This window comes from Acanthaster planci, linkage group LG14 (genome assembly GCF_054643075.1).
Source record: "Acanthaster planci isolate LZ-2023a linkage group LG14, COTS_SCS, whole genome shotgun sequence".
Classification (NCBI taxonomy): Eukaryota; Metazoa; Echinodermata; class Asteroidea; order Valvatida; family Acanthasteridae; genus Acanthaster; species Acanthaster planci.
Window position 1 is genome coordinate 3,176,684 of NC_141790.1, and position 18,629 is coordinate 3,195,312.

The window sequence follows — 18,629 nt, forward strand, 5'->3', positions numbered from 1 at the left end:
TAAAATCTTTTAGATACGTGGAAATCAATCTAGTAATGTTTCTGCAAGAAATCGGGAAAGGCAGCAACACCGTATCCTTCAGACTTCTTTCCTGTTCAGTATTTCTCAACCTGTGGTATAATTTTGTTTATGCGCAAGCGCACGTGATTGTAATCAACTTTGCTGCAGCTATATATAGCCATCATAACCAGCCGCTGTTTCCGTCGGTTGACACTAACAGCTTCCATTTACTTTTTCTTTTATTCAGACAAGAATATTCAGGGAACACGACTTGGTCACTATATGGATACTGTCTCTGAGATATCCCACCTCACCCAATCGTTTCCTTGTTCCCCAGGGCCCTTACAGTGCGCTAAGAAGGGCAAATGAACATTTTTGAGGAAAGAGTCATTGGACAGAGTTCGCTTGAGAAGTTCATCGGTCAAAACCTCAGCGTGCGCACGACATGTCTGCACCGAGTGTAGAGGCCTACATGCGCCAATGAGAAAAGCAAATAGGCCTAACCCGCAATACTCTGCATCTCGGTAGCTGTGACATACATGTATTTCCTTCAGACGATTTTGTGTGTGGGTATGTGCATGTGGGACAAGTGGACCACTTGCTGTGCAATGACGTAACGTGCATTTAAAAAAAAGAAAAGCAGCTTGGCAACCCTCCAGACCCTGTGTGAAAAACAGTTGAAACACAGTAATATGCAGTCTGGGTGCTGGACTTGAAACTTTCCGTGGGGGCACACTGATGTACCATGCATGCACCAAAGCAGACACATTTTCGTTGAGCCTGAGGGCACGGGGGCAGGTTTACCTGGAGGGGACAGATTTTGTGTCCCCGGACATATTTACCGGATTGCGACTCGGCCAGAGGGACAGAATCATCTGTTACGGGGGCATTCATTGCAAACGCTGGTGCTCGATATCTTCTGAACCAATGTATACATGCAATCTCTGTGGTCGTACCCGAAGAATACAGCTTGAACTGACATACCACTAAGTGAGAAACGTAAGTAGCCCTTGACTGAGACTTCAGTGGGTGCAGTGAGTGTTAATGATATCCAGGCGTGGCCAAGTAAATTGTGCATAGCTGATCTCTATCCTGCAGGGGCCATTTTCCAATACTCGGCCTTGTCTCCATCAGGATGCTTTTCCGAAATCAATCCCTAATTGTATTGGTCAAAAGCGTTCAAATGTAATCAAAGTACCTTGGAATATTGCTTTTCTGCACCTTATATGATATTTCCGCGGCACGGTTTGATTTAGTTTTGAGTTAATAACGTCAAAGTCAGGTTGTAAATGATAACGGCTGACACAAAATCGAGTATTGAAAAACGGCTCTGGTACATCAAGAGGAAACGACGCCCTCTATAAGCGGACCTGATATCAACCTGTATTCAAATATGTGAGGGTGTTTGTAGTGTCTGGAGCTACAGTGCAGGGTGTACATTTTCTTCTGTTTCATTGATTTTTTTTTTCTTCTTTTAGACAATGCATGATATTTGGATAGTAACTTTGAAGTTACGCACAAAGGCAGAGCTGTCGCGAGTTGCAGTTGCAACTGCACTTATTAGGGACTGCGAAGTACAGATGCCTTTTCACAAAATCTTGTGAAGAAAATAGGTCACATCTTCCATGGAGGAAGGTTCAGACGTGCAAGGCATTGGGTGTTATACATGCTTGCTACGCCATACGTATGATCACGTGTTGACCTGTCAGTTTTCAAAGGAACACTTACGTCACGCATTTGCCTTCTCTGTAATTATAGGGTGATGGGCAAAAGCGAAAACCCCAGTTAAGTTAAAATCACCAACGATACGCAATTCTATAATAATATAAAACAGCCGATTCTGATAATTTACTAGTTCCGGACACGCTGGCGTAACTGGGGCTAAAATGTCCGGGGGGCACCCAGGGGTGCACACATTTTATCAAGGGGACACCACGAGAAAATAAGCTCCAGCAGCATTTCGACAGAGATTATTATAGAATTCAAATGGGGGACACCCTTGGAGGGGGGATGTGCCCCCGTTGTCACCCCCCCCCCGTAGTTACGACACTGTCTGGATAATTAAACTGTCGGGCCGAAGGAACAGAGTGGGCCTGCGGATCGTTGAAGCGCCCTCGTTTTACAGCATGTCAGTAAAGCTGTAGGCTAATACAATCAAAATAAGGTCAAAAGACAAGCTGTAGATTGATTTCGTTGAGCAGTGTTTCTTCACAAGTGAAGTGGTCCTTGGCTAACATCACATGGCTCTGGTGGGTCCGTTTGTATGTTTGGGTTCTTTGACTGCAGCTTGTGTTAATCATTTTTTTTTTATTTTGTGGAGATTAGGAATGAAGTTAAGGTTGGGCGATTGCAGTCAAAGGATCTACACTGGCTTTTTAATGACTGTGGCGCCCTCATACTCTTAAGACCTTTTTACATGGACTGATTGAGGTAATCTGTCAGTCAGAGAAATGAACTGTTGCGTTCCAAATGGCTTGCAAATAAAAACCAATACTTCACGAGATGAATTCTCGCTATACAACACGTTTTGTAAGAAATACAATATTATAAAAGAACTTCCCGTCGCAATGGCCAAAATAAGTACGGAGTTAGCTGCCACCACCAACCCCCCCTTTCGGAAATGGAACAATCCACTCACAGCAGAGAGTCTGACATACTCTGATTAAGGAGGAGATTATCTCACTGTTCACGCACGAAGCACCCTTCAAGACGTTGCCGCGCGAGAGAGTTGGATCTTCATCGAGCAAATTGAATTCTTGGAGATATTGTCCAGATTTTTATCCTTCGGAAATATGCAGAGCTTCTGGATTTTTGCATTGGCAGCTGTCTCCTTTACTAAAGGTGAGTTCTTTTTCTTCATTTTTTTCGAACAAAACTGTGTTTGGTTTTTGTTTTTGAGCGAAATCTTGAAATCAATCTGATTTTACAGTTGGGGTATAAAGTAATAAAACGAACAGCTTATTTTCCCCACTGACTCGCGTGTTTCAATGTGAAGAGCAAAAGATTCAACTAAAATTTTCTTGTTTCACTCAGATCGGCTGCTAACGAAGAAAACTTAGAATAAAGGTTCAGAATGTAGCCCAGTGTTTGCCCAGCAAATAGCAAATCCGACCGAGAGTATTACAACAACTGAGATCAATTTATAAAGGGAATGATATTTGGCTATTTGGTTTTTGTTTGTTTTTCCCCATTGAAATATAAATGCACTCAACTTGAAGTGTTTCTGCCTTTAGCTTCAGAGGAGCAATACCGTCTAATTGATGACATCTTCCACAAAAAACGCTACAACAAGGTGATCCGGCCCGTCATCAACGAAACCACGCCCATTCTCATCACTATTGAGTTGTACCTGAGCCAGATTAATGACGTGGTAAGTACGCAGCCAAAAAACTCTAATTAAAAGCCTTCCATTGAGTTGTAATATCAGAAGAGTAAAGAGTCTTACAACTACAAGTGACAGGTCTCTAGGGTTCTGAATAAAATAAACACAGTTTTAAAGTTTTTTGTTACATTTGAAACTTCTTACTCATTGTGTGCTTCATAAATGACAGTCATGGTCTCTTTAGGAATGAATTGTGAGTTGTTCGACAACTGTTTCTACTCGTCAGGGAAATTCGCTCAGTTGAACATTGCCCGAAATTCAATTAAAATTTAGGCGATTCCATTCTGCAAAAACCTCTTTAGCCAACACTCTGACACTGTGAAAAGCGATGAACATGCATAACAAAACTGTACAATGTACATGTATATACAAGCAAGGCAAGCAATATCGATTACTACTAATGACACGTTATTCTTGTGAAACCAGGGGTATTAAACTTTGAGGGTGAATTTCGCGTACGACCGACGTCCCATGAATTTGTTGCATGCAATTTTCAGCTCACAGAGAGCACTCACTGAGAGACGCGTGTAGAGTTTGTCTTGCTTCCCCTGAACGTATCTAAAGTATCATTGTTTACCGGTTTGGCATTGCCTTGTACTGTCTTCATAAAAGTAGAGCAGGAAAGGACTCTTAGCTTGGTTGAATACAGAATTGTAATTTAAAAAAAAACTCAATCAGTTAGTCCTCACTTCGAGAAAAAGAAATATATGAGGTCTGGTTGCTTGTGTATCTTCATCCCTATGGTTGACATACTCTTTGACTTGTTCTTGCAGCGTTTAAAGGGACCATGCTATTAACGTACCCGTCTTTATAGACACACTTTTTGTGCGACTTTATTATATTATTGATTTACGTACTTTCTTTAAAAACCTATTTGACGTCTTTTATGGCTGATGTCTATTGAAAATGTTCTTTATTAAACATTTAAAGTCATAGAAATGTTTTTCCAGACAATTAACTGAGGACTTTGCTGTGATGCAAATCTGTCAACTTTTGCTCAACGGGATTGCCATAGACCTATTGCAATATACTTGCAACACAACCTCGATCAAGACGACAGTGGGGAACAGGTCCTTCTCTGTTTTTGCTCCTCGCCTATGGAACCCCCTCTCCTCTATCTTCATGTTTTCCACTCATAATCATCTTTCCAGCGTAGCGTAAAGACCCACCCTAAGATGGATGTTTTTGTTTAGGACTCTGTTACGGTATTGTATGATTATATCTGCATTTTGTGCCCTGACTCACTTGCATTTGTACTATGTTCTTTAATTTAATTGTGCGCCGGGAGTGTTTTTTTTATTATTATTATTGTTATTATTATGCCTGTTTCTATTGTTATTATTAACAAAAAATCGTCATAAGAGAAAGGAAATGTTGGAACAAAATAATGACAATTCAAACAATTTTTATGTACAAATCGATGTAACATGTAAACGCAGGTTTTCACACTTAATATAGAAATTCACAATAATACGAAAACCAAAATGTATGCCAACACATAGGAAGACAGAAATTGATAAGTTTGTTTGGACACAACGGTGCGTGTTCAAGGGCTGCATGCTTTGAACCCCCCCCCCCAAAAAAAACCAAACAAACAAACAAACATAAACACTGCATTTCACGGACCCTCTAAGAAGGTTGTCAGGGGTTTGTACGAAGAGTTGGATGAAAACAACTTTATCTGCATGCACGTCAGCAAAAACAGCATTAAAATGTCACTGGAGCCAAGAGAAAAAGCTATCAAAACTCATCCATCCAAAAGTACATCACGACAGATTGTTTGACTTCTAAACGTATCCTCGATCAACTGCATCCGGTGAAACTCGATACTGAGAAGAAAGGATCGAGCAATGTGTTCGCGTCTACCTTCCGAATTAAATCAGCAGTGTCGAATTAAACATTCGGTTAATCGATTTTTATCTCGTTATCGAAGAGGGGAGCACTTCCCTCCGCCCGCTGTCTGTTTGTTTTTCTCCTCTTTGTCACAGGACCCTCCCCTGTTTCCGGAAAAACAAAATAATAAAACCGAGATAATCGTGGAATCCTTTCTCGTACGGAGATCCTTCCCCCCCGCACTTCCCCTCCCAGTGCGGCACTTTTTAAAAAGTCTCAGTCCCCCCAAAAATTTGGCCTCGGATTTCCATTTTCAGATGCCCTATTAGCGCAGTTACGTATTGATCAGTTCTCGGGGCCACTTCTTTCACCCCGTTGACTTTGTCAGCGGATGCACTCGCGGTCGATGCATAGGAGCACACGGGGAAAGGATAATGCGCAGTTTTACCGGCTGACATCCCCAGCAGTACGGACCAGACCGAGCATCGTGACTCCTGGGCTTAATTTATACATTTTCACACCTCATCAAATCTGGCGCTCGGCGGGATTTGCAATACCGCGACCATGAACGGAGACGCTGCTTACATGTCGTGCATCTTTTTTTTTTTTTTTTGACGAGGCCGCAAATTCAGGTATTCGGGAAGTGCGCGTGCATGGGAACTGCACTGCAATGATTTTGTCCGAGCAATTTTTTTTTTCACTGGCGGTTTAATTCACTTCAATTCTCGGGGGCAAATATTGGCCCTGGCATCGTCAGGACGGATTATAGATATAATTGGAAAAGATTTCGGAGAGAATTAGATAAGGGAATAGGTGCAAAGGGGTAAGCTACTTAGTTAAAGAGACTTCTGTCACAAGCTACTCTGCTCCACAAATGTCAATTTTAGTGATTTCCCAACATGCGTTCATGTGACTTCACTAACCGAGGAGAAGAGCACAAAGCAACAGGTGATCTGTTTTAGGCTTTGGGACGAGGTCTTTTGTCGGCACAGTCCTCATGCACACTACAAAGCAGTAATACAAGGCTTGCACTTCACGTTTTTCAATGGTTCCTCGCTCTGCCAATGAAGTATTACCGGGCACCAACTGAAAGGGGTATGTACACTGTAACGGGGGGGGGGTTCAAGTACAAGATTAAACGTGTCGAAAGCAGCGGACACCTACGAGTAGTACCGTACACTAGCACATCCCTGGGAGGAAGTTAAGGTGGCTCAACCCTACAAAAGTCACGGGGTCGGAATCCCCCTTCAATACCATACCGATGCAGTGAAGATTTCCTTGCCCGGGCCTTCAAAGTATTCTCTCTACACGGTCACTTTGACATCAATTTTATCAAATCGGATTATGGATCTCGCGCAAGGCCAGGTTTGCTAGACGAGTCTTCCAAAAACGTACAGTTTTTCTGTTTTCGTGCTCAATGCACTCGGGCCAACGCGGGTGGGGATGTGAACTTCAAATGACCGTAAAACAAAAACAAAATCCTGTTTGATTACACTGAAACTTCCCCTTTACATGCCAGCATCATTTCATAAAGATCAGGCGCGAGACAGCCGAGGTACAGCGAAATCCTTCTCTCCCCTGCTGTGAGATGGTCTGAAAATTGCTCGGCTCTCTTAAAGGATTAACCCTGCCCTCCCCCAAAAGCCAGAGTGGATCTGAAGTAGGCCTCCTTATTACTTAATACTGTCACAAAGAAATTAATGCTTAGTGCAGGGGGCAACCGAGACCAACACAATCGTTTTGTTAGACGGAACTGAAGCTTGGCATTATTTAAGGGAGACTGATCATTTTGGGCGCCGTAATAACCTGGGGTAGAATCCGCCCTGACCGGCTATACGCCTCGAGAAGAAGCACCTTCTCACTGGTCGAAAAGAGCGCCATTGGTCGGGACTGTTCAATTTGTTGGTAGCGATGCGACCGTGACGCGTGCACGTCCTATAGTCGTTCGTTAACCCGCAGAGTTCAGTTCCGACCAAAGGGGCCTCCATCGCTAAGAAGTAGTGCCCATTCTTCGTCTCGCTCGAGGCCCCACATGATGGGGAAAAACTGCCCCTTTGGGTTTCAATCCATCACATGGACCAACGGAAAGAGGAAACTAGAACATAAAAACTAACAAAAACAGACACAAGTTAAAGCCCATCCAAACCATTCTCCTCTCCCGCCACTCCTGAATCTGATGCCACTTCCAGGACTGCATGGCCACATAGCCATCGTGACAATCTCATATCGACTTCATGAAACAGCAATCTGCCAGGCAAGTTTCGCTTTTACACTTAGTTGGAATCTAAATCTTGGCTGCTTGTGATGCAGTCTTGTTTTTTTTTTCAGTGTATATAGTATCCACGTGCAGTCAATCGCGCCGCTGCAGCTGTATGTCAGAGGAGAGTGCCCCTCATTCCAAGTTTGGGGTCAGGCATGCATTCAACGTCTGGTCAACGAAACATGCATAGCTCAGCTTGTGACTACACAATGAAAGCCAAAAAATACTGGCATTTCCTGGCTTGCACCGGTCATTAAAATTCATGATCACCGCGCTCGAAATATCTTTTTTTTAATGCCAATTTTTATTCAGAGAGCCCAGCCCAGGGAACTGTTGAGAGGGGCTTTTGGGAGAGCCCGTGTCGAAACACTGAGTCTCGAGAAAGAAAGAGAATTTTGCTCTTTTCGTCAAAACGAGAGAGGTACGAGTGACGGCAAGGCAGTCGTCATTTCACGCGTGTTTTCGGGCGCAAAATGTTCGACTTGGTCGAGTGCAGATTTTAATTGGTCTTCCTGTTGATTCATAATCTCGGAGCATCGCGATATGGGCCTTTTTTCTGCCAACACGTGCCACGCACTGACACGGTGGGTAGATCACGGCGCCAGCCGCAATGAGGGAACATGTACACACCTTTTCCCTTCTAAAATCCCTCACGAGATGCCTTGCATTTGTGAGATTGGAGTGGTACGCAATTGCCCCCAAACTGAAGAGAGCTCAGGAGGCACTAAACAAACAAGGTATAACACGAGAGGTGAATATTGTTGTCGCACAAATAAGGATTAATTCGTACAATATAAGGGAAGTCACATTTCTGTGCTTTTTTGTGATTTGACGGATTTTTTAATGTATACCTCTGGGGAAATTCCTCTCGACTTGTTTGTTCTATTTTGGCGGGGTGATATTGGCACGGGGTTTATGTTTCTCGACGATTTTGTGCCACTGTTTGAGTGATGGGACCTACCGTGCGTTATTCACAGCCTAAAATTACTGTTATTGGGTCTCATGCCTCGATTTTTGCCTTATTTTGACTGAGTGGAGATTTACCAACATCACGATTGGTGGCTTTTTCTCACGCATGGGCCTGTACTTTGAATTTACTTCATTAAAGAACAGTATATTGGCGATGTTCAATGTCGACTTGCATTGAAAAAAAAAATCAAATGTATTCTTATTTTACCAAAACGAATATAAATTCTGGACTCATCATGCCAAATAACCCAGGACTGTGGGGAACTTCCAGTCTTGAGTTATGTGTACCAGAAATGTTTCCCGTGTTGCGTTGACTGTTCCGGCACAGATATTAGGCTCTTCCGGCAACATTGAAATGTCAATCGCGCAAATGCAAGCAAATTCCTGCCCATTAATTGCAGAGAGTGAAAAAAGTTTTAGCCTTGCAATAACACTGGTCATCGACAACAATTGTCTAGCTAGTATCTATTTCCATCTACGAGAGGATGCGTGTTGTTGATAGTGACAAAAACCAGTAAATGAAAGAAAAATATCATTCATCACGCGGAGTGATGCATGATGTCAGTACTGTAACAAATATATAGATAAATTTCATTAAATGTTGAAATTTAAGAATCAACAGAATAGGCAATACATCATCAAAATGCAATTAAACATCGATAAAATTAAAAGGTGACAAAAATTCACAGAAAACACTTATACTAAAAGATAAATTACTAGGACATATTCAACTCTTAATTAAAACAATAAATCCTAAAAGATAATTACAAATATTAAAAATAATTTTATACGGCTGTAATCCCAGACAGTGAATTAGTAATTCGTCTTTTAAATACAATCGAGACTTACCATCGTGGACGAATTTGTTGTGATTGCACTTTAAGACCAATAGAATTAAAAATAGCACAATATCATGACCACACTCACCAAAAACTTCTTCACAAAAGGGTTCAGTGGCGTCTTTGTTGACAAATACTATGCTTATGTGGTTTAAATTGCATTGCATTATGGGTAACGTTAGGTATACGCGCAGTAAACTCCCTTTAAACCTCGCATACGATTGTTCAGTACGGGATTATATATTAGACCTTATCAAGCCATGACAGATAGGAATCTTGCACATGAGCTTTGATGAGCTCTGGGCTCGAATTATACACGGATATTTACACGGTGGACTAGTGTCGGTAAAGCTTTTGAGTCTGGTGTACGATCACCTCCTAATGAAAACAACAGAGATTTTCTGTCCCCATGTCAGCCAAAGGAATTTTTCATCGAGATCGATGGACGCCGCGGTAAAAGGAGCGTCAGATTCAAAAGAAGGAAACATGACAGTGAGCAGACGCAACAATCACTCCAAAAGCGCATGCGACCGTGCAGGTCCCAGGATCGGTTGCAAGGCAGGATTTATGTAAGGAGAATAGTGAAAGCATGAGACCTTACCAGAAAAAAGAAGTGTAATAACTAGACCCTCAAAATAGCACATTAATCGTCCGGTAACAGCTCAGTGCACAGACCCATTACATGTGTTCCCCTCGGTCATTAAGCGCACGAAGCTAGCCAAGCAATCCAGACTTGAAGCCAGGCCTATAAATGCTACGGTTACACTGCACTGTTTAATGTCACCGTCGGTGCCCTTCATAAAGACGAAGACCTCAGGATTCTAGAGTGTAGCACATAACCCATCGATTGATAAATTGCCCACAAAACAACAGTCCTTATATAGGCAAATGACCCACTTTCACAGAAAAAAAAATACGTGAACAACTATCAATAAGCTTGATTTCTTAACATCTGGTGTAGCTGGATCTTGTAATTAATCATAAAGATTTAAGTGAGTGAGCACGTTTCACTGAGCAGGTTACCCCTATGATCTGAATTGTCGAAAATACACAAGAATATCTAATGGACATTTCTTGTATTTACTGTAGATTGAAAAGTACCAGACGATCAGCACAATGGTGTGGCTAACACAGGTAAGTGGCCAAATTAGACTGCCCCACAGCCTCTATGGCGCTCGAAATTCCCAATGACACCTAGAGAAAAGGAATGCGGAAGTTGGCACAAGGCACCAACGGTAATTCAGGGAAATCGGAACTGTGTACCTTCAATCGCAACAAGCATTGCTTTTCGAATAATGTTTCCTGACTTGGTGGGAGGAAACCTCCGATATTAAGCACTTCACATATGCTCCTAGCCTTAATCAGTACATTACCAGTACCAAACGTAGACCTAACACAGCGGCGTATCAAAGACTTGAATCATTTGGTTGGAAAAAAAACAGGTTTTTCTTTCCCAAAACGACGATTAAATTGTTTGTCCGTAAATGATCACCCAATCCCCCGTACGAAAAGGTGACAGTAATTTTTTTTAAAAATGCCGACGCTCTCAATTTCTGGGGGATCATCGCGGGCTACAGCACAGCGATACAGATAGACGTCTCGAAAACAGTCATTTTTAGAAACCGCTCATAAATACATGCAGACGTTTTTTCCCGATTTGAAGTGAGTGTGTCTTTAATCTCATCCAGACGTTTCTGCCATTTCTGAAGGTACTATAATCAAGAACCTTGAACGCCTTAAAAAAAACAGGATTACATACTCCCTACCTTTGCAAATGACTCATACTAAACGACTCATTTTTCTCTTACCTTATTGTTGGGCTTTTAACGGAACATTTAATTCTTGACGTCATCGGGAATGATCGTAATCTAGGTTGCCTTTGCATTATGTCCTTTAAACAAAGATGATGGGAACGCAAATTAAAACAGAAAAAACAAACAAAATACAAGAACACTCAAAGTTTCATGTGAACAGCTTTAATCGGTATACCGATTAAACCTGTTTACATCCCTCAACTCTCAGAAATGTAACTTTTTTGTTGGGGTGGGTGGTTGGGTGTTTGTTTTATCTTAAATGAAGTAGAGTGACGGCCATAAGCACTCCAGAAAGCAACAATCTTAAGGATGAAATCAAGCATCTTTTATGTGTTTCACCTGGCGTGTTAGTTTCATTTATCCACCCATTTCTAGTTGTAAGCTTTCTTATAACACCTCAACATTTGCCATTTAAAAACTACCAGTTGCTACTTTTGTTTCCCCCGAAAGACCTGGCGACAGAGGTGTAAGCGACCTCTTAATATTCAGCTGGCTGCTGTCTTTGAAGTATGTCTTTAACCTTGTGTAACGTATACATGACTGAGTCGTGCCATGGAGACAAGGTTAATGTGCTTGACACCCGTGCTTGAATTATAGTTATTAAGAAGACTTGGGTTCCATCCCTAGACATGTGGTGAATTAAAGAAGAAAAATGTATGGCCTCGATCGCAGCGGGGGCGGGAAACTCTAACATGGTTGACTAGTTACGTTTGTAGGGCTTCTCCAGTAGTTATCCACAATCCTTTTCTTCTTTGAAAGAGTCAACATTATATTGCATGAGTATTGAAAACTGTTCAAAAAGATCCATCCTGAAACGTAGAAAACGTTTGAGATTTACATGTCCTCGTTTCCTTCATATTGCCTTGCCTACTTATTGTTATAAAGTTGCCAATCAAAAGAAATGTATCGCCTCATTCTTTAAAAACCTTTTAGTAAAAAAGTACTCTCAGCACTCTAAAAGACGCTGTCCAATTTGAACTCTCGTAAACCTTAGGCCAAATTGACCTTTGTACCATGCTTAAATTATGGTTCTTTCCTTAAGATCCTTTGGCGTTTAACTCCGACTAATATTATGACCCTGATTATATCACCTTAACTGGGTGCATGATAACATCTTTTTAAACGATCGCCATCACTGTCTTCCTCCTGAAGCGCTGGACCGATGAATATCTGCGATGGGACCCACAGGATTACAACAACCTGACAGCTGTGCGCCTGCCGTCTAACATGGTGTGGCTGCCTGACACGGTGCTCTATAACACGTAAGTGATACATCAGAAACAGTGCATATGACAGTTGTACTTAGTTATGTAGATGAATTTTTTTCTGACCTTAGTGTTTCCATACCGTAATTTACTCGTCTTAGTACGCCGTATCAGAACTGAGAGCTGGTTCGGAAATTTTATTTTGGTCGCTGTTCCCTTTTTGACAATTTTAGTGTGACGTGATATTTGACAGTTTTTCATACTTTAATTTCACTGTGCCAAAACAGTGTGCTTAAATTTAACTATACTAAGAACTACTCATGACACACAATAGTTCACTGGATAAATTTCATGAGTGTGTTGGTGGTACGTGGCTTCTTAGAATATTTTTTCTCCAGCCGTACCAAAATGAATTAAATAAATCAAGGCTTTCACGGGTGGAAACATATTTTTTAAATGACGCATTTTTGTCCTTGTGCTGTAATAAACCATGCATTTTTTGCCAAGTGAAGACAACCTCGCAATGGGGTAGTGGTGTAAACTTCGCTATAGCTACATCCGGAATCAAAAGTTTATATATTGAATTGTGATTATGTTTAGACCAAGGCCTTGACTGTATGAAAAATGACTGACGATAGCTGACCCTTCATCATCCAGGAAATAAAGTGCGATGTGGTGAAAAGGCAGTAAATGTTCTGCGCAATTTGACTCCTGTAACATTTACAAAAATGATTACTTCTTCCTGTGGAATGTATCATTGGAGTGTGCCGAATGCATTATTTAGTATTTACCAGGCCGTCTTCACTTCCAAATCTAATTTCTATAATATGTTGTTATTTTACGCGATCTGTTACGTCTCGTCCATTCCTGTTATACCCTATCCTGTCCCCCCCACCATTTGGATCCGCACCGTCCTAAACTCAGTCGCGAAACTTCCAACGAGCAGCTGATGTCCATTCAGACCACCTTGATCATTAACAACGACGGCAGCGTGGACTGGAGCGCGCCCATCACCCTGATCAGCCAGTGCAGCGTCGACGTCAACTTCTACCCGTTCGACGCTCAGACGTGCAACCTCAAGTTCGGTTCGTGGCAGCATGACGCCAGGCTCATCGACTATCCGGAGGCAGTAGCCGATGCGAGCATGTACCAGCATAACGGCGAATGGGACACATTCAGTGAGCTATTCTTTTGCTATTGAAATAAAGAGTTTTTCTTTCTTTCTTTTCTTAATTAAAGGGCGGATTCTTGACAAATAAATCCGTGGTTCAATTTTAGACCTACCATGTTTTATTAACCAAGAACCATAGGTAATTTTTAATTTTGTTTGTTTGTTTGTTTGTTTGTTTTTCAACTGAATCTGAAAGTGCAAATCTTTTCAACGTTGTTTGCAAATCAGCACTTTGGGCTGTAAATTGCTATTGTAGTATAATTTTCATATTAATGATTTTGTTGAGTATTGCCTGTTTTTCGGACGTTTCGTTATCAGACGTCTATTCATAGGTGCAGCACTATAACAAAAAAGTTACCGTAAGCACTGAAACTGAAATTGAAATGTAGTGGCCATTACTAAATGGTTTACTAGTTGGAGGCGTTTTGTAATTTATTAACCCTTATAATTAGAAGTTTTCAGGCCCGAGATCAATTTGTCTGCTACCACCAAGCGTCCCAAAGCCCCTCAACAGTTATGTCATAGCTCCAAAAGTCTGCAATGTTTTACTGTTATTTTAAATCCCTGACCACACACAGAGATGAACTTCAAGCGTAACGTCAAGATCTATGCCTGCTGCCCGGACAAGCAGTACCCGGACGTGACTTTCACGCTGATTCTGCGCCGCAAGCCGCTCTTCTACGTGGTCAACCTCATCATCCCGTGCGCGCTGATCTCTGCCATGTCCATCATTGAGTTCATCCTGCCCTGCAACTCTGGGGAGAAAGTCTCTCTGGGAATCACTGTCCTGCTGTCGCTGACGGTGTTCATGTTGGTCGTGGCGGAGAACATGCCCGCCAACAGTGATGATATACCTATCATTGGTAGACTTTAATTTTTTTTAATTCCTTTTAATTTTTTAATTCAATTGAACTTACTTAATATATATATTGGAGTACACTTTAACCCAGGAATTGTACAACTTTTGACTTTAAAGTATGCAACATGATATGCTCTAAAGAATCTTTGTGTCCGACATTAAGGAAAATTTTCACAAAGCACGGCTAAACCATAGTATTAAGAAGAAATGCCTCACTCCACTTTGAGTATAGTTATTTTGCTTTGGTCCAGCTCACAACTTTGAAACATTCTCTGTTTTCTTGATCCAGCACGATACTACATCGTGACCATTTTTTTAGTCTCCTTTTCAACCTTCATGACAGTCATCGTGCTGAACCTCCATCATCGCAAGTACCGTGTACCTAACTGGGTGCACAATATCTTCATTGGTGGTCTGGCTCCCATCTTCTGCCTAAAAGTGAGCGAAGTTGTAGTGAGACGCCAGTTATTATCAACAAGTATCCAGTCAAGCCTTATATTACCTCGTCAAACCCATGCTTCTGGGCTAAGTTGTTCCAGAAATTTTTGAACCAAACCCAGCCCGACCCAACCCGTACCATATATCCCGCAGTCACACTACTATGACAGATTTTTGTGACATAGCTGCATGTATGGAGCTGAATTGCCTTACTCCAAATTGATGGAAATGGATGAAATTTTTTAACCGTCAAAATAATGAAAATGACCGATGCGCCATACACACATCCACATAGGCTGTTGGCTGGTTTTAGGTCAACTCTGACCTCCTTTCTGCCCAACAGGTAAACAGCCGCCGCACCAAGAACATTTATAACAGTCGGAAACACCACTTCCAGCTGGTGCCCACGGCCAGTACGGCCACTACTTACCTGGACCAGGACTCCTACTTGTCCAAAGACGACACGCCAAGCGTCAACAACACTCCCCGGCACGGCCAGACGGAGACGGCGTACACAACCTCCACCAGCCAGCCCCGAAGACCGTGGGATTGGAAGGTAAGTTGAAGTGCTTACGTTTTCGTCTTTCTTATCCACTCAGTCTAACATTATCAAAAGTAGTTGCAATTTGGTAGACTCTGCCACTGGAGAAAAAGGTGACTTGAAAGGTATCAACAAAATCTTGCAAAGAATACAATGTGTCCTACCTGACTTTGAAGGATCTTTCCATAACAGCAAATGCTGTTGATGTTAGAGTTATGCACGAATAAAAGCTGTGGTGTCATTATGTTCATCCTGGCCCTGTCAGCAAAAGATCAAGTTTGACTCCAAACTATTTAAAACTAATTACTTCAACCCTTTGGAACGTAATAGCTGAACAAACAAAACCTTTGAAAGAGTCTGGGAGTCTTGGTTTAATACCAAAATCACTGCTTAACTTTTGCCTTGGGTGCAGGGAGCCAGCATGGTCTTCCTTTGAAGGCTTGATAATGATTGTTTCTACACCATTTCCCCCGACAGGAGCAAGCCATAATGGACACCTTGTCCAACGTCAGGTTCCTGGCCCAGCGATTCGCCGAGAAGGACCGGGAGGAAGATATGGCTAATGAGTGGCAGAGCGTTGCCAAGGTCATGGATCGCTTCTTCCTCGGCGCCTACATCATCTGCGTGGTCGTCATGGACATTGTCATCGGCATGCAGATTTTCCAGGACCATGACCTGCCGGACGAGGTGCTCAAACCTGTGGAGTGATTTAGTTTTTATGTACGGTTGAGAATGTTATAACCCCCAATGGTTTGTGCTGGATTGGCGGTATGCATCAGCATCAACTGATCTTGCTGTATGCTGACCGACTAGTATAGAGACCAGTCAATAGACACTCTTCTGTGAGGAGCTGCAGGGTTCAAGTAAGTGCATTCATTGGATTAAAAGAAACCTCTTGGGTCGAAAACTAGTTCATAGAAAATTATATGATGGAGACCCCTTTCCTTTAAAGATACAGCGAATTTGCCTGAAGATGTATTAAGGGAGCTTGATTGTAGCCTGAATGATAGGTGTTTGGAGTTAAAACAGTGCCACTGGCTTTTGGTGGAGATTTGCCGTGGTTAAGTCATCACTGTTATTTTGGTAACGTTTTTGCGTTAAAGCGATTGAAGCTTTATAACCCGGGGTTACGTACCCGGATGAGCTTCCGTCAGTTTGCCAACACGACTCCTGATGTTGAAGTTCCTTAGACTTTACCGTCAGCCAAGAATGTAACAAATTAAAGCTAACATCATGGCGCTAACGCTATGGCTCTGCAACTAAACCGCCACTGGTTCGAGGGATTGAGGGTAAAATCTTAGCTTGCACGAGACGCGGCCTTCCAAAGTCATTGGGAAAAATGGTCGCTCTAAGTCTGGCAAATTTGAATGTTTCCGTACGGAATTCTTATATACAAACTTCCTGCTTATTATTCCAAGCATTGTTCGTTTTCATTTCATTAGAGCTTGTGCATATCTTTGTGCTTTAATTTGGAGGTTTTTAGGATTGGTATGGAAACACTCTATCACAGATAATCAAGAAACATGTAATGTTCATATGAGAATAGATCACTTGGGTGTCACTTTCTGGGTTAATTTCAGACCTATCTCAGCTTGTGGCTTGTTTGGTCCACAGAACAACGTCCTTTTTGAACTGAAACTTTTTCGAGGTTGAACTGGAGACAAAGATGACAAAATTACTAAACAAAGAGTGATTTCTCACCTGAACTAATTTAGGGGGAACTATTAACTTGTTCCACTTAATTCTGCCTTCATTCCAGAATTGTAAGTCTGAAACTGCTGGCACAGTGTTTAAATGACTCAGGATCTTTTTTCCCCAATGAAACAAAATAATCGTTTTTAATTAACGTTGTGTATGTACGACATTAGGGCTTTTAATGGCGTCATACTTTGTAGATATAACTGTACAATATGTCGACAACTTGCATGAAGTGAGTCCATGAAATTATTGATGAAATCTTTTTGTGGTAGTAGTTTACTGTCTTGTACATAAATCCAGGTTAGTATGTAAGTAGTGCAGTATACGAGAAATTTTTATTAAAGGTGCTATGCGATCTTCAAGTGAAAGATTTTAACTGGCCAATTTACGGCCAAGGGTTTGAAATAGTTTGAGTGTGATTAATTATTTCCTTTCGGGTAAAGACTGATGAGAGGTTGTACGATGACATTCGGTATGGCGTCACTTTTTATATCATTTGGTATAAACGTACATGCAGGACACCTGAACTAAGGGCCAGGAAAGCCGGAATTAATGTGTCATGTTTCAAATGCAGTGGGGTATCTTCGCGGAAGGATACTAACTTCTCCAATATAGCCCCGTAGAATTCGAACGTGCTCATGAAATTGTCCTTTCGTTAACTGTGTATCATTATATAATGGGAATGTAGTTGAAGTGTTCTCTGCTCTGCGAGAGCAAAGACCAATTAAAATCGCAAAAGTGGTGTTGTAACCAGGGAAGACCATTTGGGGAGCAGAACAAGGCTCCAAGTGTCAAGTTAGAAACATAATCAGGGGCTATAGTCAACCTCTGTATACGCAGCTACATTCTTACCCAGGGTTCATGAATTATTATACGCTAACCTTTGTATCAAAACACAGTAGAATGGATGAAGTCAAGTCACCTGAAGTTTATCCTATATCATTCATGCCAAAAACCAAATTATCAGAATGAAAGAAAATAACAAAGATTCACGACAATATTCAATGACAATAAATGCTTCACCGCTCAGACAAGATCTGGTCAAATATAATACGTACAAAAAAATAAGGTGTTTGGTGGACTATAATAGTCAAGAATTAATTTGGATAATTTGTAGAGTAAGGGCACATTCAGGTTAAGGCCTTGTAAGAAGGTAATGCCATCTAAGGTTCACCCAGACCAACATGGAGGTTTTCAAAAGCAGGGATGCTGTGAATTCTCAACCTATACGGCTCTCTAGGAATACAACACCCTCGCTTCAGTTTTCTGTAAATACGTAAGCCTATAAAGTTTACAACGTTTATAAATTAAATTGACCTTATACACTAGGAAGTCATTTTTGATCATGTTCTCTGAATCTATCTCATACAATGTAATCCGTTAAAGGGGAGGTGCCAGACTTTTTTGGATTCCATGCCTCACTTTCACTTTTGTTTAACATGTGGCTTAAAACCTTTAGATATAATATAAATCACATACTTCTAAATGATTTATGAGCATGAACGACATTGATAATTGTATTTATGTCTTATTTCATCTGTGCTTTCTTCTTTAATTCTCAGGTGCCAAAATAAAGTTAACCTCGCTTTCAATATGTCCGACTTGTGAATAAGGCAAATG

General features: G+C 41.5%; 1 protein-coding gene across 1 annotated transcript; it reads left to right on the forward strand.

The window, feature by feature from the left end:
- Window positions 1-636: 636 nt before the first annotated feature.
- LOC110988420 (neuronal acetylcholine receptor subunit alpha-10-like) lies at window positions 637-17,772 on the forward strand. Its single transcript, XM_022251886.2, has 9 exons — window positions 637-2,841; window positions 3,234-3,370; window positions 10,373-10,417; window positions 12,250-12,359; window positions 13,227-13,480; window positions 14,052-14,336; window positions 14,622-14,770; window positions 15,114-15,326; window positions 15,789-17,772. The coding sequence occupies exons 1-9, from the start codon at window positions 2,793-2,795 to the stop codon at window positions 16,017-16,019; spliced, it is 1,473 nt and encodes a 490-aa protein (XP_022107578.1). The 5' UTR covers window positions 637-2,792; the 3' UTR covers window positions 16,020-17,772.
- Window positions 17,773-18,629: the final 857 nt, after the last annotated feature.